The following is a 27,191-nucleotide window of genomic DNA, read 5'->3' on the forward strand; positions in this document are numbered from 1 at the left end:
CATTAAACATCATTGTAAAATTCTTAGTTATATTTGTGTTTGCATCTATATTTATAAGATTTTGTAAATATTTGTAAATAATATCCGTAGCTAGCTGCCAATTAGTTGGAAAAATGGTGTTAGCTACAGTGGGCAGAAGTGGTCACAAGATTTGCGACTGCAGTAGAGGTTGGAAGATTTGCGACTGCAGTAGAGGTGGGAAGATTTGCGACAGAAGTAGAGGTTGGAAAATTTGCGACCGCAAAAAATTGGGGTCAGAAGATTTGCGATGGCCAGAATGGTCGCAATATTTGCGACGGCGAAAGTGGTTGCAAGGTTTGCGACCGGAACAGTGAAAAAGGTCGCAACAGAGCAATGCGACGTGTGTTTTTCCGACAGCATTTTCGGTTGCAAAATGGTCGCAACAGAGCTATTGCAACCGCTTTCCGACCGAAAAGGTTGTCGCAAATGCCTATTTTAATACCTTAATAGTTGCATACGTTAATGAGTATCCTTCGGTTGCATAAGTCATTTTATATCTGCAAAAAGAAAACAAAATCACTTTGCGAGATTAGTTTTGTATAAAACATGCGATTTCATGAATTAAAATGGACTAAAAATTTTAATCTCACCCTGCAACTTGAGTATCAACAAACCATGGTTTCCATGGGCTTTCAATTGAGACATTAAGAGATTTTATCCATTTCTCTGTGGCCACATATGGAATGATCATATCATGGTCACCACTGTTAATTGAAATTATTAGAGGAAGTTAGATAAACGTTATATGAAGATCGGTCAGTGGTTTAGATATTAATCGTTTATTATGTTAAGAGACAAGATTTAAATGAGCATTATATATATATATATATATATATATATATATCTACCTCATGATCAACACTTGACAATCTTTTGTAACAAGTTGTTTATGGTCGTCAATCGTGCTGAATACATTGTATTGGTAATAAATGGAGTCGTTTTTGCCGAAAGTGTAATGGATGGTTTCATTGGTTTTCTCCCACACGCCTGTTGTTCCCTGCGCGATAAAGAAGTGAAGCACAGATAACTGGATAACTACAATAAGTTATTGCCACCAAATGTCATATATACTGTTTCACAAAGAGTTCCAACGTTTCAACTTAATCATTTTGATAGTTCCCTAATAATCCGTACACTTTAAATAGTTTAAAATGATAGTACTATTAATACACGATTCAGAAAGCTATTCAAGGTCATCAGAAATACAAAACGTACATAACGATCGGGGAGAAAGAGTCGATGTGAACAACGTACGTACCTCGCGGACATGGAGAGCTTTCTGGACTTGTTTCTCATTTGCCCAGCTATCTAAAATTACCTTAATTTCGGCCTAAAAACAAAATGAATTGTAAAATTACATTATTCTCCTCATTTTGTTCTTTATGTAAAAACGACATATATATATATATATGTGTGTGTGACTGATGATAAATATTACCGTATCATCTGGCACTGTCCCGAGTATATTAGAAAAGTTAATATCACTTGTGCACTGAAATTAGAAACCAACTAGGATTAATTAAAGCTGTGGTCATATATACATGCATTAATGTCAAAGCTAGCGCGCTATTTACATATATATATATATATATGTACCTCATCCACTCGTTGAAGATTATACGAACACAAGTCGTTGCTCGGATCAGGGTATGCATAGTTACCACGACATGTATCAACAGTAGACTGGTACGTATATAATACGCACAATGAATAAAATTAATGTTAGCTAGAATGATCATGCATGAAGTTGATAAAAATGAATGTGTTTTGGTACGTACGTACCTGGTAGATGTCGTCTGAAATAAGCGCAACCCGATGAGCAAACTCTAATCTTTCATTAATATCAAAGAATCTATTGGTGAAAGGGCTAACAATTAGGTATCCCTGTATGGAAATCAAACTATTATAATTAGTTTATCTATTTGAAGTTTTCAATCCAATATATTTGAAGTATATATATACTTACTTTAATATTCATTTGTTGTTAAGTCCCACGCTCACTACCTACAAAAATATATAGAATGGTAGTATATATTGGGCTTTTTTTTTAAAATTTTTTGCATGTTTCCAAAAGATGTACGTACGTTCTTACGTACCTTTGTAGACTTGTAAAGTAATAATCGGTATTAGCAGACCCATATATGAAATCCCAGATACGTATAATGGATTGTTAAGAAACCTAGGATGCTCCACAAACCACTTTTTTAGAAAGTCATAAGCACGAAAAGATAAGACGGTATCGTTGCTTCTCCATCCATCCAATGTGGTGTCATACGAAAACCCTACACCTGCCGGTAGATCTATGAATATTACATTAGCGGCCTACAAATTACAATTAAAAAGTAGTTAAAAGTTATGGTGATTTTTAAAGTTGGGATTATCATTGGCCAATACACAAAAGTTATGCTTATTTATTTCCAATTTGTCAAAAATAAAAACTTATGAACTTTAAATAAATTTATAAACGGTAATTAAGGTAAATAAGCATATATAAATAAAAGCAATATAATAATTAAATAAAATGAATAATTAGTTAATGAAAAAATGAAGAAATATAAAAGTTTTAACTAAAATTGTAAATCTGAACCGATAAATAAAGTGAAAAATCTACTCAAGATGAAGAAACTACTTTTTTTAGTGAATGAAGAAATAAAAAATTTAACAAATTACTTTATTATTATTATTATTATTATTGCTTAATATTAATAATATTTATTTGAATTAACAAATTTGAAAAATACTTTTTTTGATAGTCGAGATGGAGAGTGAATGCATGTTTATCGTTTTCAAATGGATGGGATTTAAAAAGAAATAACTAACAGGGTTAAATCATGCGATACGGCGGGACAGAATGAAAACTCTTGCTTTATTCGTTAAAGTGCTGGTACAGTATTGATGGTCGCTATAGTAATCTTTAAAGAGAACCTAAAAAGCACTCGACGAAAAAAAAAGTGTACATGTCGGAAAGAAGAAAGGTTCATATTATAAATTAAGGGAAAAAAAAGAAGCTTACTGAATGATCTAAGTCTATTTGAGATAATCTATTTTGAAAATAATAGAAAAGTATAGCCATGTTTTGTATGTAGGAAGAAAAAGTGTTTGTAAAAGTAAAGCCAAATTCATGCGATGTTGTAAAAAAAATGAATAGTAAGTTTCCTTCGCAAAGGAAAGTTGCTTATTAATATCTACCTCTATCTGTATAATAACCAAGCGTTCACCAACAGTTTTTATTTTTCATTATTTTCTTTTATTATTTATTTATTCCATCACAAATCATAGGATTCGTTTTCTATCAAATCCGAATCATATAACCCAACTACTTACATCCGGATCCGTTATATATCATATCTTCACAATAAGATAATCAATGGCTTTCCTTAACCCTTAGAACGCTCTGATTCGTGTTCACCGGATTATCATTGTGCATCTTCTTTAACATTATAGGAGGTATGAATCATCATAATATGCAATTGTCTTCAAGGTATCATTGCACAAATCTGTAATCGTCTTCAATTGTTATGCTCTAACAATAACCCTTATTGATTTAGAGCTTCGTCATCTTTAACTTTATAATGAACCCAAATTTTGAGGAAACATGTGTATAGCTTGAACTTTGTGACCTTTTATTCATTATGTTTTTAGCAAGATATTTCACCCTTCGTACTCGTTTGTATGATTTTTTAGTTAAATCTCATTACTATTTGAAGAAGCACGGATCTAAACACGAATAGGTTAGACCGATGATTTCACATGATACGAGTCAAATAACAAATTTACACAATGGTACGAGTAACAGTTCAACAAGTTTGGCGACGGAAAACTGCAAAACAAACCATCGTGAGCTCGTTACGGGAAGGACAAGAGTGGGGGTTTTCCCGTAACCACCCTCCGCGTGAGAATAAGTACAATTCTTAAAAAGAGAAAGTACTTAAAGTAAGTAATTGATGTAATATATGAAGTGTGAATAAATATCTCATGATGATGAAGTGAGTATTTATAGCCGAAAGGTAGGGAATATTATTGATACACTTGTCCTCTTCTAGAAGATGCTATGTTTAACAAACTGGACACGTGTCTACTCCTGATAGGGTGGGACAACTGGCCATGTGCACGGTTATAAAAACATTGCCAGCTGTCCTCCTTTTATTGGCGGTTATATCACGTGTCCTTCAAGGAAGAATTTCCACATAAATCTTCTAAAAGAAAGTTAATTACAACTTATTTGCTAATGTCACCCTTTTGTCATCTTTCGGGTGGTGGGAATACCCTGCGGATGACTTCTGAGAAAGTCTTAGTAACCCACGGATGATCTTTGAAGATTTTCATCATTTTTCTTCTGACATTGAGTTATGCAGGTAGTAAGAGGTGTTCCGCAGTTGACTCTTGATGGAGTCCTGGACGACTCGCGAATGATTTTTATGAATACTTTGATCTTTTCATCACCCTAGCTCTATACTATTAACTTATCTAGTTTTTATTTTTGGATTTGTAAGTTGATACTTTTGAGTGATGAATTGACCCAAATGGAAGTTTCTTATCATTCTCATTTTAGAGATATGAATCATCTTAATGTGTTGTACGTCTTCAAGATTAAAAGTATAAAATTAACTCTAACATTTTGTTTACAAGTTCGTTAATACTCAATCAACAAATTTGATCATCGTCTTCAACCTTAAAGGTATCATTGTTTTCCATCTGTCATCGTTTTCAACATGTCAAGTATCACAATAACTGTAATATTGATTTAAAGCATCGTTTAAACTCAATCGTCAATTTCTTTTGTTGAAACATATGACAACCAGCATATGATTTTTTAAAACAGCCCCCGTTTTTTTGGATCGTTTCTTATTTTCATTTTCGAATCAACTCAATCCTATATATTCATATCTTGACGGAGGTATTTTATTAAATTTTCATCTTTTTTAAAATGTTAATATGTGTGTATGTTTTGTTTTACTTAATTTATATATGTTTTATTTCATTATGTTTGTGAGGGTTTTTAGCAAAAATATATGTTCGTTTTTTGTTTCTATGGGTCAATTTGCTTGCTACGTTTGCGGCTTGGAAAATAAATTGGAGCAAATATGCTTAAAGTTTTTAACTAAATGATATTTTGTTTGTGATTATACTTGACATCATTATAAATCATTTGGGCTACTAAACTACTTTGATATGAGCGCTTCTTGATTAATTTAAAAAATATCAGTTATGTGTTATGGTTTCATTGTGCTGAAATTGATAAATGTTTTCTCATTGAAAAATATGTGTGTATGGTTATATGTCGTGACTTTGTATTATGCGGGTTTATCATGCTTAGAGTTTAAAGAAACTACTAATAAAACCAATATGGCTTCACCCACTAAACGGAATTCTAAGCTGATGATCTTTGTTTTGTTCGTATACTATGATTATTTATCATACATAGAATTCAAGTCACAAGCTAAAGGGTGAGTTAGATATAAAACTATTATGGATTTTTAAAGACATATTAAAGCTATCTATCAATTTTCGATACTTTATTTATGTTTTGAATATGGCAGAAATCTTCATATACAAACGCCGGGGAGGGCAGACTACGACTCATGTTTAAATACTCTTACAGAGATGAAGAAACACTAAATGACCCCGACAGATTAAGGATAATCTTAGGGTTAAGTAGATGTTTCCCACGAGGGTTAGGTCCGGCAAAGATGGTTATTCTTCTCAACCTGCAAAACAGACACCGTAAGCTCGTCACTGAGAAGGGGGGGGGGGGGTTCCTCCTTGTGACCACCCTCCGGCGTGAGAATCAGACTAGGTTGCTCTGAATATAAGTGTATATAGAGAGAAATAGCTAGAGAGAAGATGATGATACCGTTCCAAGGTGTTGGAGTATTTATAGCCGAAGGTAGGTTTCCAAGCAGGTACGGCCAGCTGTATATAATATTCCTTTTCCACCAACTATGGGCTACGTTCGTGCCACGATGGGAGTTGGTGGGTAGGCAGCGGCTGATAGTGACATTTTGTACTGGAGCGTGCTCCTCCTCGTACTATTGTCAGTGAGCTGTCACCCTGTGATTGGTTCATGGGTTGCTTTTGTCAGATCTTGTCCATTTGTCCATACCTTGGTAGGTATAGTACAAAAGATCTTCTAGAAGCGTACGGACTGGCTCTTTTGGGCGGGAATATTCCCGCCCTGCTCATTCCTTCTTCAGGGACATTGCTGAAGTATAAGAGTTAGTGCATTGTGCGTGTAGCCTTACTGTTAGTGCGGGTAGCCTTCCTTCTTGGCTTGTACCCACAGCTGCGGGAACAGGCAGGGTACTGTACCAAGGGAGGCTTTCCTGCGGGGACAGCTGGCTTATTGCGTGTAAGGTCTTCATCTCTCTAAGCATGGTAGTTCATGCGGATCCAGTTGGTCTTTGCGCAGACGTACCTCTTCAAGGTGAGTCTTGCGGGTCCAACTGGGCTTTGCGGGAACCTACCTCTTCAAGTCCCCCCAGTCCATTGTTCTTCTCATGAATTGTTAATAAGTGAGGGGAACTTTTGGACTTTAAGCAAGGGGTTTTGAAAAGGGTGTTTTCGTTTTTTAAGGTTCTCCGTGGGGATTCTTCCCGCAGTTTTCCTAATGTCACTTGCAGAAAATTCCCGACTTTTCTGCCTGATCTTTGGGTATGATGCGGGTAGGTGTGTAACCTCTTCGCAAGTCGGGAGCGTTGAGTTTCACTTGTGTAGATTCTCCACGAGGTTTTGGTAATTTTAGACATAGTGATCAATTATGTTAAACAACCAATTCCACATTGAAGCTTCAAACAATCTAGTTCTCAACGTTCCCGCCATGCGGGGGTGTTATTTCTCTTTCTGCAGGCATGGCCCATAAGATCGATCTTCTTGGTTTCAATTCCCTACAAGTGCTAAGTATGTGAAGGGTTTCGCCTTGACACTGTACCCGCACTTGTCTTATGGTTTCTTGCTTTCCAAGGTAAGGGGGTATATTCCCTCTTATTTTTGAATCTTTTTGAAATTCGGAGAGTTGGTGAAAGGATAAGGATAGTCCAAACGGTTGAAGGGACGTTGGCGTCTTCTGATGGTTTCAGGATGTGCAGGAAGTTATAACGACGTGACAGCATGTGGTCAATCAGGACGCTTTTTCAGGCGCGTGGTCGCGAGTTTCATGACACGCGCCATTCCGACACCTGTTGCCAGCTTGCTTTATCCACACGTGTCGCCGTGTCATTGCGCCTGCGCTTTCTCTCTCATCCGCATTAAATTCATCGCATTCATTGCGATGAGTATATAAGGGGGGGAGGGTGTATTTCGTCCATTATCTTCACTTCACTCTCCTTTTCCTTTTAAGCGATTTCCGGCGAATACTCATCTTTTCCGGGGAGCATTCTCCTGAAACCGCTTTCTTTCCTCAACATTAAAAAATGTCTTCTTCTCATGACCCAGAGGTTAACGTCGAGGAGTCCGACGTTTACCCCGAGAACCCGACGTCCACGTCCGATAAGGACGATAAGAGTACTGCTGGCGAGTGTCAATGTACTCTTTCTGTCGATGTATACCATTACATCGTCAAGAAGTTCATGCTGGAGCCCTATGAGCCAGAGTTCCCGGAGGCCGACCAGACGGTATACGACGCCCCTAAGGGCAAGATAGGGGTTTACGCTTCGTTCTTCATATATGAGAATCTAAGATTCCCATTAACGAAGTTCGTATACCGTGTTTTAGAGAAACACGGTATTCATTTGACAGAGGTGCACCCAATGGCAATTGCTAAAGTTCGCCATTTCGAATGGGTGTGCCGTATTTTGGATATCGAGCCTCGAGTCGACCACCTGATGACCTTCTATACCTGGAGGTGCGTCCAGGGTTGGTATACCCTTGTCACTCGGATCAAGGGTTTGAAGATCTGCACTACCGAGCGTAGTCTCCGCTCTTGGAAGCGTGAGTTTTTCTACATTTCCGCTCGCGTCGTTCCCATTGCGATGACGTTCAAGAATGAGAGGGCACTCCCTAATCTTCCGGCTTCCAATTACCAGGAGACGGAGTGGTTCACCAAGATTTCCCAGATTCGGACTTTTGTTTATCGCTTCGTGGAGTCTGGGATGGTCATGCTTGGGATGAGCCGCGTGTGGAGGGATGCCGTGTCTGGGACGTCGCAAATACCCATCGTTCTTGAATACGGTTTGAACTATATTTCTTATGGTATGCTCCGTCTTTTGTGTTGGTTTAGGATTTCCTTCTAACATTGTTATCATTTTTATTTCAGAGGGGAACGACTTACAGTCGCTCTTGCACCCGCGGGAGACTGGTGGTCCCGCGCGGTTGGGTACTTGTGATCTTGATGAGAACGAGTTGCCCATTTTGGAGAAGACTGCGGATAGATTCGTAGAGGTCTACCCGCCAGGCCACGAGATTTTAAGCGCCACTCGGCCAGGTAAGGAGTTCTTTAATCCTCGTCCTCTTCATGCTTACACTTCTCCTGGAATTCCTCTGATCTTGTCATCTTCTGATGAGGGATCCGCAGATGGGCCTTTTATCGTAAGGAAAAAGAAGGCGGTTGGCGTGAAGGGCAAAACGAAGGTTGCTCCCTTCGTTGACTTGGGGGATCAGTCTGATTCCGAGACTGAGAGTGAGGAGGCGGCGAGGAACCTTGGTGGTGGTGACGAGACCATTGTCTCAGAGGTTGAGACAACGGCTGTCACTTCCGAGCCGCCAAGCGTTGCGAAGGTAACTGGCGTGAAGAGGCCAGTTTCATCGGGTCCATCTCCGCCCGTCAGGGCTTTCAAGATCAAGAAAACCAGTAAGTATACTTTTTGTGTACCTTTTCCGCATTTCCTTCCGCCTTTGTTGTTTATATCTTTGGTTTTTCTTTATGCAGGAGTGGACTTATCTGTTTTTGAAGAGAGTGGTGCGAAAGGAAGTGGTTCAGGACCCACGACGATAGGTTTGGTCAACCTATCCGAGGCGATGACCCAGGCGGCTGCGCCTGTTTCCGTTGCTTCTACCGTTGAAGCAACTGTTCCGGTGATGACGTCGTCTGTCATGGCTGCTGGGCCGATGATGGCGTCTACTTTCGTTGCTGCGTTGAGCAGTTCAACTTCGCCAGCCGTTAGTGCCATTTTTACCACGTCTTTCACCGGACCGGCGGTGACTTTCTCCGTGAGCTCATCTGTAGCGGCTGCCACGGTTATGAGTTCATCTCCGATGGTTTCTACCTCTGTGGCTTCTACGGTGTCACATTCGGCGTCAACGACTACTTCGTCCTTGGCCGGTTCTTCAGATATGTTTAGAGTTGGGACCTCTAGACTTACCTCTGTTGATGAGGGCGTCCAATCTTTGCCTCCTTCCCATCTCCTTGACCTCTTGGATGGATATCCTTTAGGTTCGGGTGATGGGTTTAGCGGCTATCGGCCTGTTATCGACCCTACAGGTGCGTGGGGTTACTTTGGCCTGTTATCCATCCATGTCATTTTTTCTTAACTGTTTTTTGTTGTTGCAGTTTCGGATTCCAATGAAGTTTATGCTCCAAGGTGGAATATCCGCCGAGGAACAACTCTCAGGACGGCCGCAGACTGCGTCGACTGGACGCGCCATGCCGCTCCAAGTGGTGCATTGGGGGAGGCAATGGTTAGCTACCAGGAAGGCAGGTTGTCCACCGAGCTCCGAATTCTACTTGCTCGGATGCAGCCGCGTGTCGAATTACTTTGTCGTGAAAACGATAAGTTAAGGACTGCGCGTAGCTTGGAGGGGGCTCAGGTGCGATCGCTGAGAGAAGAGAACAAGAAGCTTGCCGCCACCGCTGCTGAGAAAGAGAAGGCCTTTAAGGATCTTGAGTCCGAAATGCAAGCTAGGCATGAGGCCCGTTCCAAGGCTACTCAAGTTGTTAATGAACAACTTAGGTTGGCTAAGAAAAGGCGCGTAATGCCACTTAAAGGGCCACAAAAGCTGAAGCCGTTGCTGAGCCTCTACGCGCTGAGAATGAAGAACTGAAAGCCAAACTGGAGAAACTTCAGCAGGCTCACGAGGCTTTGGCTTTGGAGGACGCCAAGAAGCTACAGGAGCTCTTGGATCAGAGGGGTGTGCTTGTTCGCACCGAGCGCAAGCTTAAAGGCGTTGAGGAGGCTACTGCCAAGGAAGTGTTGCTTGCCAACCTTAATAAGAATGAGGCCGAACGCGCACGCGATCAAGCTCAAGCTACCCTTTAAGAGTCCTTGTCCAACAACGATTGGCTTTTACGAGAAGCGTTGTCGCAGGTACGCATAGCTCCATAATTCTTTGTTTTTTGCTCTTTTTCTTTATACTTAGAAAAGTTTTTTTTTTTTATAGGTTGTGCATCAAATTTTCGCGAACACATCCTATGATGATGCCATGAGCGCAGCCCTCAACGCTTCTCATGAGGATGGAGAGAAAGCTGGTTTCTTACTTGACCTAGGATTTGCAGAGAAATGCATCTCGCCTTCCAAATTTCCTTTACACGATGTTGATACTGAGGCTGCCTGTGACCAAGCTGTGAACCAGTATGCCGCTTTCTCTCATCCGGTCGTGGAGAAGGTGAATGAAGTTGCTGCTGCTGATGACGGGCTAGCTGTTCTCAAAGCTTTCCTTGAACAGCCGCAGCCAACTGATGGTGCGGGTTCAAGTGGGTTTGGAGGGAGTGGTCCCGAAGCCTGAATCTTGATTCCTCCAAGCCGTTAGGATAGATTTGTACTTTTTGTAGGCGGGTAGATACCTTAGCCATTTTGTAATGTTTGAACAGCTTTTATCGTGAATATAAATGTTTTGTTAATGCCTTTCCTTGTAAACATTATATGATTTGCTCATGCATATTTTAGTTTAACTTAGCAATTTTCTAAGTGTTTTGAATAAGTTAACCTTTCGACGCGTGTCAGATAATAGGTTAATGTTCTGTTTTCTCTATCATGATTGTGCGGGTAGGACCGTCACTTTCACTTAGTAGGATGACCAAACTTCATCTATATCTGACCTGCGTGAAGGTTTTTCTTATCCTCCCCTTAGAAATTTTTACTGTTTTTGTGTTTATGCGGGTTGTGCCGCTTTCCACACGCAACGACTTACTTCCTCCCTCACTTATTTATGCGGTGAATACCGGCATATCAGTGTGGTCAGTTCATAAGTATAAAGGTAAGGCTATCAACATCGATGTGATAAGGAGAATCATTTCCATTAGAAGTGGCTCTAGGCCTGTTCGTTACAAGTTTGGAATTGATCTACATGTAGCATCTGCGTAATTGAGCTCCATTCCATGTTCTTGGGATGGGGGTGCCATCGAGCCTTTCGAGCCGGTATGCGCCCTTTTCCAGAACTTCTTTAATAATGTATGGCCCTTCCCAGACCGGGGCCAGCTTTCCTGGGCGCTCCTGGTTCGAAGCCTCATTGTTACGCAGTATGTAGTCTCCGACATTGAAGTTGCAGAGTTTCACCTGCGTGTTGTAGTACTTTTGCATTTGTCGCTTGTAGTTCTCTTCACGCGCTGCGGCTAAGTCTCTGCGCTCTTCGGTTAGCATAAGGTCTAACCGTCTTTCCGCATAATTGTCTTCTGGTTGAGTTATGACTCTTGGTGAGGGTAGACCAATCTCGATTGGAACCATGGCTTCAGTAACATAGGTGAGGCTGAACGGGGTTTCGCCCGTGCTTGCTTTTTTCAGCGTTCTGTTTGCCCAAAGGACATGTGGAACTTCGTCCACCCAGCCGGATCTATGCTCCAAGAGTCTTTTCTTTATGCCGTCGACGATGCTCTTGTTTGCTCTTTCCACCTCACCATTACCCTGCGGGTGTGCCACTGAGGTAAAGGTGTGGGTGATTTGAAGCTCTTTCAGCCACTTTTGTAGCTTCTGGTCAGCAAAGTTGGTGCCGTTATCGCTCACCAAATTCTGTGGAAGTCCAAAACGACAAATAATAAATTCCCAAATAATTTTTTTGATATGTTTTGCGGTTGTTTGGGCTAGGGGTTTTGCTTCTATCCACTTGGTGAAGTAGTCGATGGCTACCACTAGGAACTTAACGTTCCCTGCTGCTGTGGGAAATGGGCCTGTAACATCGATGGCCCACTTCTGGAATGGCCATGAAGACGTGACTAGAACAAGTTCGTTCTTCGGGCGATGCGTGTTGGGTGCGTAGAGCTGGCAGGACCTACATTTTCTGATGTAGGCCAGCGCATCTGTGTGCATCCCCGGCCAAAAGTATCCCGCGTTGTTTAGCTTAGCTACAACTGCGCGTGGACCTGCGTGTACTCCACAGATACCTTCGTGTACTTCCCTTAGGAGGTAGTCGGCATCTTGGTCGTCAACGCATCTGAGGAGTGGGCCAAGAAAATTACGCCTGTAAAGTATGTCATCAACAAGTTGATAGTTCAGTGATTTACAGCGTATCTTTCTTGCCTGTGTCTTTGACTCTGGTAATACACCCGTCGCAAGGTAATTTATGATTGGCGTCATCCATGTTTCCGTGCCGGTTTGGATGACACAAATTTCCTTGTGCGGGACTGATGGTGCTCCAAGAAGTTCAACGCGGATGTCCTTTCCCAAGTGGGTGAAGGCTAACGATGCACGCTTGCTTAACGCATCCGCAGATTTGTTTTCGCTTCGCTTGATGTGCACAACTTTGCAATCGTTGAAATCGCGCATAAGGGTTTTTGCTTGTGCCAGGTACAGGGCCATTGTGTCGTTCACGGCCGTGTACGTCCCGTTTATCTGGTTGGCTACTAGCATGGAATCCACGTGGGCTTCCATGTTTTTCACCCCCATCTTACGCGCAATTCTTAATCCGGCCAAGAATGCTTCGTACTCCGCTTCGTTATTCGTACTTGGGAAATCCAGCCGAATAGCGTAAGTGTACTCTTGGCCTGCTGGGTTAGTTAGCTTCAACCCTGCGCCTGAACCTTCGTTGTTGGCTACTCCATCAGTATAGAGTCGCTAGACATCGTTAATGTCTTGTGCTGGAGATGGCTGAGCCTCTTCATGGCACTCTTTTACCCGTGAAGCGGGGACTTCTGCAATAAAGTCGGCCAAGACCTGGCCTTTTATGGCTGGTCTTGGTTTGTACTTTATCGCGTATTCTCCCAACTCAATTACCCATTTGGCTAGGCGCCCTGACAACTCGGGTTTGCCAAGAACGTTTGCAAGTTTGAAGTTGGTGAGAATGGTGATTGGGTGGCCTTGGAAATATCGTCTTAGCCTGTGTGAAGCCTGTACAAGCGCTAAGACTAATTTTTCCATGGTGGAGTACCGTGTTTCCACGTCTGTTAAGACGCGGCTTACATAGTAGATGGGCATCTGGATGCCCTTTCGTTCTACTAGTAGGACTGCCCCGGTTGCTCTGTCTGTGGCGGAGAGGTAGAGAATTAATTCCTCCCCCATTTCTGGTGTTGTGAGTGTTGGGAGTTCGACCAAACGTGACCGAATCTCTTGAAAAGCTGCTTCCGCTTCTGGTGTCCAGCGGAAGTGCGTTTTCTTCAAACAATTTCTCAATGTTGACACGAATGGGAACGACCTATCCGCATGGTTTGCCAAAAAGCGGTTGACTGCGACTAGTCGTCCATTCAGTGTCTGAGCCTGTTTGATGGTAGTAGGTGATTCCATTTTCATAATGGCTTCAACCTTGTCAGGGTTCGCTCTGAAGCCATCTTTGGTAACGATGACTACTAAGAACTTCCCATCTTCCATCCCAAAGGAACATTTGCTCGGGTTGAGCTTCATGTTTATTTTTCTGAGCGTGTTGAAAGTTTCTTCGATGTCTTTCAACATCGCCTCTGGCTCGAGGCTTTTGATGACCAAGTCATCCATGTAAACTTCCAAGTTCCTCCCGATTTAGGTATGAAACTCTTTATCCATCAGGCGTTGGTATGTGGATCCGGCGTTCTTTAGTCCGAATGGCATCATTTGTTAACAAAATGTGCCATTGGGCGTCCGAAATGCGGTTTTATCCTGATCGTCAACAGCCTTGTGGATTTGATGGTACCCTTTATATGCATCAAGGAAGCATTTAAGGCGAAACGGTGCTAATGAATCTACCTTAAGGTCAATTTCGGGTAACGGGTAACAATCCTTAGGGCATGCTTTGTTTAAGTCTTTGAAATCTATGCACATGCGCCATTGTTTGTTGGATTTTGGTACAATGACGGGATTTGCAACCCATGTTTGATATTTACTAACGCGTACGATGCCTGCGTCAAGGAGTTCCTTGACTTGGGTTCTACACGCGTTAGCCTGCTCAGCACCCATTACGCGACGCTTTTGTATGACCGGCGCAAACGCCGGGTCACCCTTGAGCTTATGCTCCGCCTTACTTCGAGGTACACCAGTCATGTCAGCTGGTGTCCACGCGAAGATGTCGGTATTTTTTTGCAACAAGCGTTTGAGTAAGGTGCGTGTGGGATTAGTGATCGTTGGGCCAATGGTAACGGCCTGGTCAGGGTATTTGCCATTGAAGGCCCATTCTTCTGGCTTAGAGGTGGTTGGTTTAGCCATTTTTTGTTTGGGTTTAGATGAGACAGATGCAATGCATACCTGGGGAATACCCGTGATCATAGCAACGCCCTCGGCTGTTGGCCATCCCATCATCCCATGGACCGAAGACACCACGGCATTAAATCTTGCCATCCCATCTCTCCCGAAGAGAATGTCGTATGTGTGGTGTGGCTTCCTCATTACAACGAAGTCCACGTCTTCTGTGCGGGAGTACTTCCCATCCGTGAGAGTGACGGGGAAAGATAGGAATCCCAAGGGGGTGTTTGTGCTGCCGTCAAACCCTTCCAACGAGGCGTAAACTGTTTCTAGGCGTTCTTTGTCTTCGTCGTCTAGCTTGTCGAAGAACTGCCTATACATGACCGTTGATGAAGCGCCATTATCAGCAAGGGTGCGGGAGGTGATGTAGTGCCCCAGCTGGCTTTTGATGACTATGGGGCCTTCTTTGTTAGGCCCCCCTGGCACAGGCGGGAAGCGCACTTCTGCTTCCTTCCACGCACTTGGCTCTGTTGTTCGTCGTTTTCTTTCTCTGATGTTGCCGTGAACCATGTGAATGCTGATGTCGACGGGCTTCCGTCCATTGCCCTTGTACCGATTGTCTTTCCTCCCTCCGTTTCTGATTGACGCCACGAGGTGTGTGAGTTTCCCATCTTTAACGAATGTTTCGACGACATCCTTCAAGGATGTGCATTCCTCAGTGGTGTGGCCTTTTGTCCCGTGGAAGTCACAGGATTTGCTCTGATCAGCGTTTTGACGCTGTCAGATTATTGGAGCCTTTGGCCATGGGAGCCTCTCGGTGGCAAATATCTCGGTGACGCTTTTGGTGAGTGGCGTCCATCTGGGATTCCGGTTCGACGAGTGCATGTTGTCCCTTCCGCCTAAGAGAGGGCGAGAGCTGGATGAGGTGTCAAAGTTTACCCTTGACTGCCAAATACCAAGCTTCCTCTTTTTGTTTTGTCGGGCGGTACGGACGTTATTTCTCTTGTTCTCTGGGTGTAGAGGTTTGTGCTCTGGGGAAGATTTCTACCCAGTTGCTTCTCCGTTTCGGCAAAGCATTTAGCTGCCGTCATGATGACATCCCACGTGGATGGCATGCCGTCTTTACCTGTCAACGTGCGGATGAGGTCTGGGTACTCAGCGCCCTGGATGAAAGCGGCGCGAACAAGATCTTCGCTAATAGTGACCAGACTTAGCTTCTTTGAGTTGAAGCGAGTGATGAAGTCTAGCAAAGATTCGTCTTCTTCCCGGATGCAGTTGAGGATCGTCCATTGCTCTTCAGTATATTTTCTTTGTTGACTGAAGTGATGGCTGAATTTGTGTAGAAGTCTGCCCAATCGTAGATGTGGTGGACCGGTAGACGATCAAACCAAGCTCTGGCTGCCCCGACGAGTGTCATTTGGAACATGTAACACCATGTGGGTTCCGTCCAATTACTGACGGTTGCCCCCGCTATAAATCTGTTCATGTGATCGTCCGGGTCAGATATGCCATCATAAGTGCCTACGTTGGACATCTGTTTGGCACTCTTTGGAGCGATTGCTTCCGCAATGTCTCTTGCAAATTTGGACGTTCCCGCATTCGCAACAGTTGGTCTGAAAGTTTTGGAGAAGTCACGTGGGTTTCCCCCCGTGTTCTTTGGTTTGAAAGTTTCTCCGTAATTTCTTCTCGAGTGGAAGTCTGCTTCTTTACGCTTCCCTTTCGCCTTATGACGTGGGTTTGCGTCACTGTCAGATTCTTCCCAATCTTCATCATCCACATACTCGCAATCATTGCTCATGTTGAGCTGTTGTCGAGTGCCTCCGAATTCGTCATTGGCCTGTTGGAGTGAACGTAAACGTTCGTCCAACTCGGCTTGGAATTCTTTCTGACGTGCTTCCGCCCAAGCTTTAACTTGTTCTGGTGTTTGTCGGGGAAGTCTCGTCTGTTGTTTCCCCAACTGGGTATCAATGAATCCCAGGAGAGGGTTGTTTACTTTACTTGCCCCAGCTTGGGTAACCGGGGTAGTGTTCGTAACAATCGTGTATTCACCGGTGTTCCCTCCGGTAGCTAGGGTTGTGTTTACCGGAGTTTTTTGGTTACCCGGTGGCTTTGGCATCGGAGTAACGTTAACCATCTTTCCAGAAATTTGAAAAAACTGAGAAAAAGAAGAGTAAGTTCTAGCTTAATGCACGGATGGCGCCAAAGAAGAAACACTAAATGAACCCGGCAGATTAAGGATAATCTTAGGGTTAAGTAGATGTTTCCCACGAGGGTTAGGTCCGGCAAAGATGGTTATTCTTCTCAACCTGCAAAACAGACACCGTAAGCTCGTCACTGAGAAGGGGGGGGGGGTTCCTCCTTGTGACCACCCTCCGGCGTGAGAATCAGACTAGGTTGCTCTGAATATAAGTGTATATAGAGAGAAATAGCTAGAGAGAAGATGATGATACCGTTCCAAGGTGTTGGAGTATTTATAGCCGAAGGTAGGTTTCCAAGCAGGTACGGCCAGCTGTATATAACATTCCTTTTCCACCAACTATGGGCTACGTTCGTGCCACGATGGGAGTTGGTGGGTAGGCAGCGGCTGATAGTGACATTTTGTACTGGAGCGTGCTCCTCCTCGTACTATTGTCAGTGAGCTGTCACCCTGTGATTGGTTCATGGGTTGCTTTTGTCAGATCTTGTCCATTTGTCCATACCTTGGTAGGTATAGTACAAAAGATCTTCTAGAAGCGTACGGACTGGCTCTTTTGGGCGGGAATATTCCCACCCTGCTCATTCTTTCTTCAGGTGACATTGCTGAAGTATAAGAGTTAGTGCCTTGTGCGTGTAGCCTTACTGTTAGTGCGGGTAGCCTTCCTTCTTGGCTTGTACCCACAGCTGCGGGAACAGGCAGGGTACTGTACCAAGGGAGGCTTTCCTGCGGGGACAGCTGGCTTACTGCGTGTAAGGTATTCATCTCTCTGAGCATGGTAGTTCCTGCGGATCCAGTTGGTCTTTGCGCAGACGTACCTCTTCAAGGTGAGTCTTGCGGGTTCAACTGGCTTTGCGGGAACCTACCTCTTCAAGAGATAAGTAAAAAAAAAAGAGGAAATATCATTCTATCCCTTCATGTACCCAAATGTTGTTGTGGATGTTTTATAGAAATATATTTGCTTATTTTGAATTTTTTTATCAAATACCATTATTATTTTATATTATTATTCTAAGGATTTCTTGTCGTACTTACAGCAGATTGTAAACTTTGGAAAATGGGTAACTTTGGAAAATGTTTTATATTATTTTGTAGGACTCATAAGCTGTAATTTTGGATACAAGGGTAACTTTGAAAAATGTTTAACAATAGGTTTAGCTTCAGTTTACAGCATATTGTAAACAAGTCTCTAAACAGTCATAGGATATTTGAGTCATTTTGGTATATAAGTTGCAGTTGTACATCAGGATGCAAATCCCAGTTTTGGTTGCAAGTTAAGAAAAATTATCTAAAAGAAAAATGACAAGGTTAACCCAATATGTTACATGTGTCAAAAGGGTAAATGTATCAAATTTTATATAAAACTATACGTTCAATAACCGATACTGCGAGAAGAATATAGACTCCTTGTATTTGATAAAAACGTTGATGTCACAAATACATCTAGAATTTGTTGTATGCAATGACAATTAGGGAATGGTGAGTTGCATATTTATGAAATTTAATATTTTTTTTACGCATGATATTGTAAACTTGTAGTTGTTTGTATAGTATGCATCCAAAAATGTATGTTATATATTTATATTATTAGATTCAATTATATGTTGTTTTTGTTTGTTACCATCTCGTGTACTATACGGGTTCTAACCTAGTATAGGTAATGTTACGATAATATAAAAGAGTCGGAGGTCAGGAGGGAAGAAAAGGACCTACATATATTTGATAATTAATTAAAGTAATTATCATAAATTAAATGACGATTGGATGTTAAAGAAATATAAAAAAAGAAAAGGATAACTTATCTTAGTAGTATTGAAGAGCCGATCTAGAAATCAAACTAAACAAATCTCAATAATTTTGATTTGATTTTGGTCCCTTTCAATGTTTAAGTTTTTCAATAAAGGCCTAGTTCAATATCCACAAACAATATTTTGAGGGGTACAAATGGCTTAATGAAGAAAGACTAAGATTTTTGTAATCTTCAGTTTGATCTTGAAGACGTATGGGTTTTACATAATTTTTGGTTTTGGTCATTTTCATGTGATGTACTAGTAGAAAGTTTAGGTTTCTTAATGGAGACACGGGTCCAATAACAAACAACACTTTGGGGCCATGGGTGGCTCAGTGAAGGAGAGACTGAGATATTTGTGATCCTTAGTTTGATCCTGAAGGCGTCTGGGTTTTACCACTAGTGAGTCTTCAGACGGGTGAGTTTTCCTCGAAATTGCAGATATGGCTGTAAACGAACCGAGCGAACAAGATCTTGTTCATGTTCGTTCGTTAAGGAAAAAATTTGTTCAAGAACGGTTCACGAACACTTACCGAACGAGATTTTATGTCCATGTTCGTTTATTAAGGAAATGAATGCGTTCACGAAAGGTTCACGAACACAAACGGACACAAATAAAATCGGCAAAGCCTAGAAATTGAGACCAATATATTTATCAACGTAAATAATGAAAGCATGTAAACAAATCGAACGAACATAAACAAGGGTATGTTAGTGTTTGTTTGTTTATTTAACTTTAAATGAGCACGAATGCTTAATCGAACGAATATTTAAGTTTATGTTCGTTTATTTAAAAAATAAACACTTGTGTTCGTTTATGTTCGTTTAACATAATTGAACAAAGATAAATAAACATAAATGAACAAAAATTAACAAATACAAAACTTGTAAGTGGATAACTTATCCAAAAAAATATTTAATTCATTTCTGCTAACACATAAACGAACATAAATAAACAAACATAAACGAACATTCATGAACATAGACGAACGAACGAACGAAACATGTGTTCATGTTCGTTCGTTTAATTAAACGAACACAATTTTTTGGTCTTGTTCGTTCGTTTATTAAATAAACGAACTTCCCGCTGAATTCACTGGACGTTCGGTTCATTTACATGCCTAACTGCAGATAACTTTGGGGTGCTTAAGGGCCCCACACCAAGCAACTAGCGTGGTCTTTTGCCTTTAGGTCATCCCGTACAAATACCTACATCTTACACTCCTTAAACCCTACCATAGTTTTGCTATTTATTGGATTTACTGAGTATGATGATGATGATGATGATGATGATGATGCATAGGACAACTTTATGAAAAGTTTGGTGGTTGAGTTTTCAAACGTATCAGGCTTATTCATGAATCATGAAAATGGTCAGTTCACATTACCAAATACAGAAAGTTGTTATCTTTCATGTTTCATCATGTAACCAAAGAAAGCAACCATGAGGGAAGCTTATATAACCAAACAACCCCCACCACCCGCCACCCCAAACAACCACCTCTTTTTGTTTCCTCAATAGTGCGATAGCGTCAAAACACCAATGATAGGGTTGTCATAACATGTCAGACACGACACGATTACTTGTTGTACTAAACACGGACAGGACATTATAATTAATCGTGTCATGTTTTTTTCCAAACACGATTGTTTAGTAACATGTTAGCCTGTTAAGAGACATATTTAAACAACAATGAATAATACATATTTAATGAAACAACAATTTTCAAAAAAAACGTAAAAGTCTTAATTAATACATAATCTATAACATATCTGGAAAAAAAACCACAATCTTTAACATATATGAAAAAAAAATCACAAATCCATAAACATACTTGAAACAAAAACCATAGAAGCAAATCATAACATCCATTAAAAATCTAATAGCGGGTTTTGACAGACATGATTGAAATGTCGTATGTATTTTTTTTTATTTAGGTTTAGGACTTTAGGAGTGTATATTTATTTATTTTTTTAAATTAAAAATCTACAAAGGTTACTAACAGCTTAACAAGTCTTTAACCTATTAGACACGAGTTTTAACATGTCTTAAACAAGTTGACTTGTTTAAGACACGAAACCTCTTAAGCTTAGACCCAATCCTATTAAAACCCGTGTTGTGTTGTGTTAACAGGTTCGTATCATAAAGTGACAGCCTAATCAAAGACATGTTCCTTAACCACTTGATTCCGCCGGTTATAATACTACAAAACAACTATCAATATAAAATGAGTAATTAAGAATATGAATTACCTTTGTCCATGTATTAGGATTCAACTCCAGTGTATAATTATTCCACCCGGAACTATCTAAACGAATGGTTAGTGGACCTGCAACATCATTACGAGCGGATTCAGTGTTCGGCCTGAGAGATGTAGGCAAATGTTGAAAAAATAACAATTAAGCTGTAATTGAATCAAATGTTGAAAAAGAAACATTTATTACAAGCTTGTGTTATAAACGAAGTTGTAATTGATTGTTTTTTAAAGATGAAATAATGTGGAAGTCAACTGTAATATGTATTCCAGTTATTATGTTTGACATTATTTGTTGTTTACATTTCGATACGTAGTTTTAGTTAATGCAATTTTTTTGGTCTGGCTAATTTTGGTTTGACCCGTTTTAGTTTTACTTGACCCGCTCTAGGTTGAACTTCTTTTGCACCATCGGCTAAAACTCCCGAATCTGTCACTTATCAGCATAAAATGGTTTTATTTAAACGTTCAGCAAAATATGATCACCTGGTTTTGATTTACAATAATAAAAAACCGTTACCAGTTAACCAAGCCATAATATCATGTATTTGTTTATTTATAGTACAATTGAGCATAACAAACTTACCAACTTGATAGAGGAAAGGGAAATGCGCGGAAGTGCCCGGTCCACCGGTCAGGTAAATAAGAAGAGGGTCGTGTGCTGGATCTGTTTGCGACTCAACAAAATAGTAAAAGAATTGAATTTCATCGTCCGCGCCCACGCCAACATATCATTTCACAAAAACAATAAGTTAAGATCCATAAAAGTATTATTCGAAGAAAAAATAAGTTACATATACTATATAAATAAATAAATAAATACCCGGTTTCAAGAGTGAAAGGAAGATGACCAGCAAAGCCAGGGAGATTCTTGATGATGGATTTGGAGTGTGATAATGTTACAAAGATGATATAAATGAAAAGTTGTATGTAACCAGACTCCATAATAATAGACCAGTCTCAACTTTGGAATAATGTAATGATGGCTTTATATAGAGTGCTTGATTCTCACCATTTGATGCTTTTCTATGGTATGGTACCTACCTACCTACCCTTCTTCAATTTTACATGTGCTTTAGATTAGATCCATGTTTATCTTTCCTTTTCTTCTTATATTTTCTTACACGCGGCGCCTAATATAACTGGTATGGTTTCCGGTTTACATTTTGTGATACCCGAATATGTTGAAGTCGTTAAAACCTAAAATTATCAAAATCATATGTATAGAGTATTTTGTATTTCAAGTCGGCTCTTTAGGTGAGTTTATATAAGATATGGTTTCAGGTAACGAATGGGTATATATTTAACCATAATTGGACCCAAATGAGTGAGCTAACGGATTGGTTTGAGATTGAAATATTTAGTTTGGCGTTTCAACAGTTTGGTCCGGTTTGAAAAACTTGGAAGCATCGTGTAAATTGACTGACCGTTTAACCCTTACTACTCATATATATTATATATACTAGCCAAACGATGCGGCGGGGTACACACGTAAAAACTGCATCGAACGGTAGCCTCCTTGCCATGGTATGCATGTAACATGACACTGGACTCTTAACTTGTGCCGGTAAGCGTGTCACATAATGCATGTGTGTGCGCAATCTGGTGACGGTACGCGCCATAACGAGTGTGGGGATGAGGTTTTCGAGGATACTGATTAAGAAGTCCAGAGTGGAAGATATTATACAAATAATCAAATAGTCGACCCGACACCATTCTAACCTGAGTTTCTATTCTAACTTGACATCTTTCAATCTGAACCATCCGGGCCTGAATATAACCAAATTAATCTTTTTTTATCGACCCATTTCGACCATAAGCCGTTAAGACCCATGACCCGAACTTGCATGATCCGACCCATTTTCGGTCATAACTGGCTATCACGTGGCATGTTATTTTTCAAAAATTAAGGAACTATAGCAATACCATACTCAAATTAAAGTGAATAAAATACTCGTTTTATGGTGTAATGTTTTAAAAAAATATATTAACATGTGAAAAAGTTATAGTCGTTTTAATATTGTGGGGTAGTTGATTTAAGATAAGGGGGTAATATGTAACTATTCATTAAATTAACAAAAGTTGATCTAAGTTGAATGACAATAGTTGGAAATATTTTTTAACCAAATAATACTAATCGTACATAGTGTAATCAAATGACCACATTACCCTTAAGATTCAAAATTTTTATGCAATGTAGATTGTATCTAAAGCAATCAAGGTTTTACCTCTTAAAATTTAAGAGGTCCCTTGAATTTGCTTTATACAATATATATTGTATAGATATAGATATGTTTCATTTTGCAGTCACCTACATGTATTACAACCATCAACCATTTTTTTTATCATCTTAATACAAACTATTACTTTGAAGAAGGTAAAAAGAAAAGAAAAATGGTTCAAGACATCAAACCAGTAAAAGAATCGGTGCAACCGACCCACCAAACCCGACAGGTTTAGTTTGTCGTTTCTGTGGTCCGGCACATGCCTTCCGTTATGTAAGACGGGCAGTTCCAAAGCGGTTTTACGGGTCTAAAAAAACACAAGATCCAGGTTTTACAACAAGAAATTATTAGTTTTAAACGGAAGATGTTTGTGCACATAAAACATTGAATTAGAGTTTTTGTATTTGACTACAAGAACTTGAAAGAAGTTTGTTACAAACACGTTTATCGTGCAAAACACAATTAATTAACTTTTTGTTTACATATCATTGGTGAGCAAATAACCTACAATACAACATTTTAATCTATAATCACAAAACGTATAATTAATTATGTATCACGAATTTACAAAACAAAATAAAAGTATAACATTCACAAATGAAACCCGGTCCATCTACGAAAACTCGTCACATCACTTCCTTCCGAAACCGCCATCCCAATTCCCGAACTCCCATTTTGCCCAACCCCTTGATAATACAATCTCCATTCATCTTTCTCGCCTTCCATGTGAACCAGGTATGGTGACCTGACCCGCCCATCATCCCAACACCCAGTCTCCAGGGCGGGTCTTAAAATGGGCCCACCCTGAACCCTATGCCAGTCTTGTAGCCCGTTTAAAGATTGGGCCAACCCGATTGACCGCCCACCGTCAAAACCCACACCTTCATAAACCATATAATAACCTCCATCTTTCTTGTTCCTTACTACACAAGGATTCATCACCCCATACTCATCAAACCCACCCCCACCCCCACCCCCTATGATCTTCCCAAGCTTCACCCACCTCATACCATCACGTGAACGGGCCAGCCCGATTGCAAAATGGCCCGTTTCCGAGTCAAACGAGTGGTAATACATCCTAAGATCACCATTACTATGTAACACGACCCGCGGGGATGAAACAAACATCGAATCCCATTCGCCTTCGGATCCTAAATCAAATAAGGATCCACTATGATGCTCCCCTTCTATTCTAGCCCAATGCCTACCATCTTGACTCATCGCTAAACCGGGCAACGACCTACAAATATTCCCAAATTCACCATTCTTACCACAAATTTCGGGGTTTTTTAACCTAAACTCAAGCGAGTAGTCTAAAGACTCGACCTTTTCGTTACTAAAACCCGTATAATACAACCAATAAACCGCATTGTTCGCCCTATTCTTCGAACTAGACATAACCAGTATTTCACCAGGCATCACACCATTTGTATCAAAAGCCCACCAATCATCACTTGATTTCAGGACCAAACCCACCTCACTATTGGATTGAACAACACCTTTACCTCTTTCCCAGTGGACCCCATTGCTCGAAACCGCCAACCCGATCGAATTCCCTCCGGTGTACCACATGTACCACCTCTCTTCTTCATCACTCAAGAATCTTTTAACCACAGGGCAGCCAACTTCAAAACTGTCCCAAGAGCCATTTAAGCCCAAATCAAGAACTAACCCTCTTGAAATCAAAGAGTTTGTTGACGGGTTTTGTTGATCTGAGGTGGGCTTTTGTGGGTTTTCGATATTATGATCTGGGTTGGGAGAAATTGATGAATCTTGATCTTTGATGACGTTATCTTTGTCATCTGAAACTGTGGGGTTTGTGGAACATTGGGGTGTATTTTTATGGGTTTTAATGATTTGGGGGCTGTAAAGATTTGATCTTTTGAAAAGAATGGTGATTGGATTTGGGTTTCTTGATCTTAATCTTAATAATTTTGATGTTGGAGTGTTGGGTGAAAAGAGTGGGTTAAGGTTAACTGTGGTGGTGGTGGTGGTGGTGGTGGTGGTGGGTGTGGCCATGAGTGTTCGAGAGAATATGAGTTGTGAAAAGATCAGAATGAAACAGGAGTGGTAGGCCAATAGGAGGGTGACACGTGTGTGGTTTTTGATAATTTATTTGTTGTTTTTATTTATTTATTTTGTTTGTAGGGATTTTAGAGGAGTTTGAGCTGATATTTGTAGTAGAGAAGAGTGGACCCAACAAGTCTAACATCTAGGCGAAAGAAAATGTAATTAAAGCTAAAGTAAAGTGTATATGGGTTATTTTGTCTCCAACTCGTTCTTTATCTTCAAACACTATTTATAAATTTTATTGAAATGTTAAAGAATGTCTCCAAATTTAGAATTTCCAACTACCATTCTATAATTATATATTAGAAATTAATTTATATTGAAAATAATAATAAGACAAAATAGTTAGAAGTTAAAGATTATAAATGGAAGAAAGATAAAAAAATAATAAATAAGAATTTAGAGATGAGAATGAAAGAAAGATAAAAAAATAATAAATAAGAATATAGAGATGAGAATGAAGCATGGGTTGGAGGAAGTTTTTAGAAAATGATCTATAAATTAAAGAAATTGTAATTTTTAGTTAAATTTTAAAGATGAAGATAGGAAATCCATTAAGAATGCTCTAAAACTTTAAATAAACAGGTTTATGTTTCTAGAATTATAGTACTCATTATATATGTAGTATTTAACCATGTGTTGCAGGAACTTGCGCTCTTAGGTTGGAGAGTACAAGTTATAAGAGGTGATAATTGCACATATTCATCTCAGGTTGTTGGGTTGACGATTTGAATTAATAAACCAGTTAGGGCTGTAAAGGACCGGATGTCCAATCGTCTGTTCGGCAAAAAGTTTGTTTATATTGGTCCGTTTTATAAATGAACCGGACATGAATAAAAAAAATTTGTTCGGTAAGCTTAACAGGCAAACACGAACAAAGGTCGCGTTCGTTCAATAGTGTTCGTGAACATCTGCCAGGTAGCGTCCTGTAGCATCCGTATGTTAGTGATCTTATGTTTGTCCACCCGGTAATGTATAATATTTTGTAATTAACATATTTTATTTATTTGGTTGTCTATTAGATTACTCGGTCCTCATGGCCTAATATATAAGCCAAGTGAAAAATCAAACAAACTCTAATCGTTAATGTTCTTTTGTTCATTAGAGTCCTTCATGTATGTATGTTTGCCCATTAATGTTCATTAGTGTCCGTTATGTACATTTGTTCATTAATGCACATTAGTGTCGGTTATTGTTCATTTGTCATTTAGTGTCCACTAGTGGTCGTTTGTCCAATAGGGTTCGTTAGTATTTGTTGATATGTTAGTGTCCGTTTACAATATTAACGAACGGACATAAATGGACACGGAAAAACTTAATTTCTTAATGGACATGCACGGACATGAAATTTCGTTAGGTAGAGTGTTCGTTTACCATCTGTTGTCCGACAAAAGCTTGACGGACGAACACGGACAAAGTCTCGTCTGGTTCAGTTTGGTTTGGTTCGTTTACGGCCCTAAAACCAACATAATGACATATCACCAACTTGATTATTCGTGTTAAAGTAACAGCCGTAACACACACATGGTGTCATATAACAAAGCCCATAACCTAGATTTATCTAAACTAGTTGGTAGATTGTAAATAAATGGGTATCATGTTTACACAAATTGGCAGATTGACCTTATAAAACATATATTTATTCTTGTTTTAAACGGATTAATGGTCAATACCGAATAATTCAAATCAAATGTTTTTCATGTCAAAATTAAAAGCTGATCTATATACTATATGTACCTATAAGAATTCTTTATTACAAATTTTAAGCTATAAAATCAAGTAAAAGAAAGTTTATTGTAAGCATGAAACCTACAAAAAAGGGTTAAAGACAGAAAACTAAAGATGGATTCAAACCTTTATTAAAAGTATTCGTATGTATTCATATGACTTTGGTTTAGGTACAAGTTGGCACCATAAACATACGCAACTCTAGTCTAGAAAGAAAAGGAATTAGACCTACTTACACCAAAGCCAAAGACAAAGAGGAAAGTAGTACTTGTGTTGTGTTTACTCTTCAAGAAAGGTATCAAAACTCTTTTGACCCAATAACTCATATGTAGGGAACCATCATCTTAAAGTAAAAGAAATTACAGCCCTTTAAATTTCTTTACCAGAATAAATTATTCTCCATAACATGCAAAGATTCCAAAACCATGGATTCTATGACTAGATTTCCATAACATCTTGAGT

At 40.0% G+C, this 27,191-nt stretch overlaps 2 protein-coding genes across 2 annotated transcripts; both read right to left on the bottom strand.

Moving 5' to 3' along the window:
* Positions 1-470: 470 nt before the first annotated feature.
* LOC143592962 (serine carboxypeptidase-like 16) lies at positions 471-21,439 on the bottom strand. Its single transcript, XM_077072733.1, has 10 exons — positions 21,293-21,439; positions 20,705-20,781; positions 2,114-2,343; positions 1,988-2,021; positions 1,804-1,905; positions 1,618-1,704; positions 1,460-1,513; positions 1,280-1,351; positions 870-1,018; positions 471-725 (listed from the first exon to the last, which is right to left on the bottom strand). The coding sequence occupies exons 4-10, from the start codon at positions 1,997-1,999 to the stop codon at positions 608-610; spliced, it is 594 nt and encodes a 197-aa protein (XP_076928848.1). The 5' UTR covers positions 2,000-2,021; positions 2,114-2,343; positions 20,705-20,781; positions 21,293-21,439; the 3' UTR covers positions 471-607.
* Positions 21,440-23,404: 1,965 nt separating this feature from the next.
* Positions 23,405-24,950, bottom strand: LOC143592961 (uncharacterized). Its single transcript, XM_077072732.1, has one exon. The coding sequence runs from the start codon at positions 24,948-24,950 to the stop codon at positions 23,523-23,525; it is 1,428 nt and encodes a 475-aa protein (XP_076928847.1). The 3' UTR covers positions 23,405-23,522.
* Between the last annotated feature and the right edge of the window lie 2,241 nt (positions 24,951-27,191).

The sequence above is a fragment of the Bidens hawaiensis genome, unplaced genomic scaffold (genome assembly GCF_021521415.1).
Source record: "Bidens hawaiensis isolate Kalapana, Puna unplaced genomic scaffold, B.hawaiensis_p1.1 tig00041597_1, whole genome shotgun sequence".
Taxonomy (NCBI): Eukaryota; Viridiplantae; Streptophyta; class Magnoliopsida; order Asterales; family Asteraceae; genus Bidens; species Bidens hawaiensis.

What these genes read in the sequence shown, in the direction of transcription:
- LOC143592962 (XM_077072733.1), bottom strand. An exon ending in ATCTTCAACGAGTGGATGAG is followed by an intron (nt 1,514 to 1,617) that starts GTACATATATAT and finishes TTCTAATTTCAG; the next exon opens with TGCACAAGTGATATTAACTT. An exon ending in AAGCTCTCCATGTCCGCGAG is followed by an intron (nt 1,019 to 1,279) that starts GTACGTACGTTG and finishes TTTATCGCGCAG; the next exon opens with GGAACAACAGGCGTGTGGGA.
- LOC143592961 (XM_077072732.1), bottom strand. Translation starts at nt 24,950, where the DNA reads ATGGCCACACCCACCACCACCACCACCACCACCACCACCACAGTTAAC.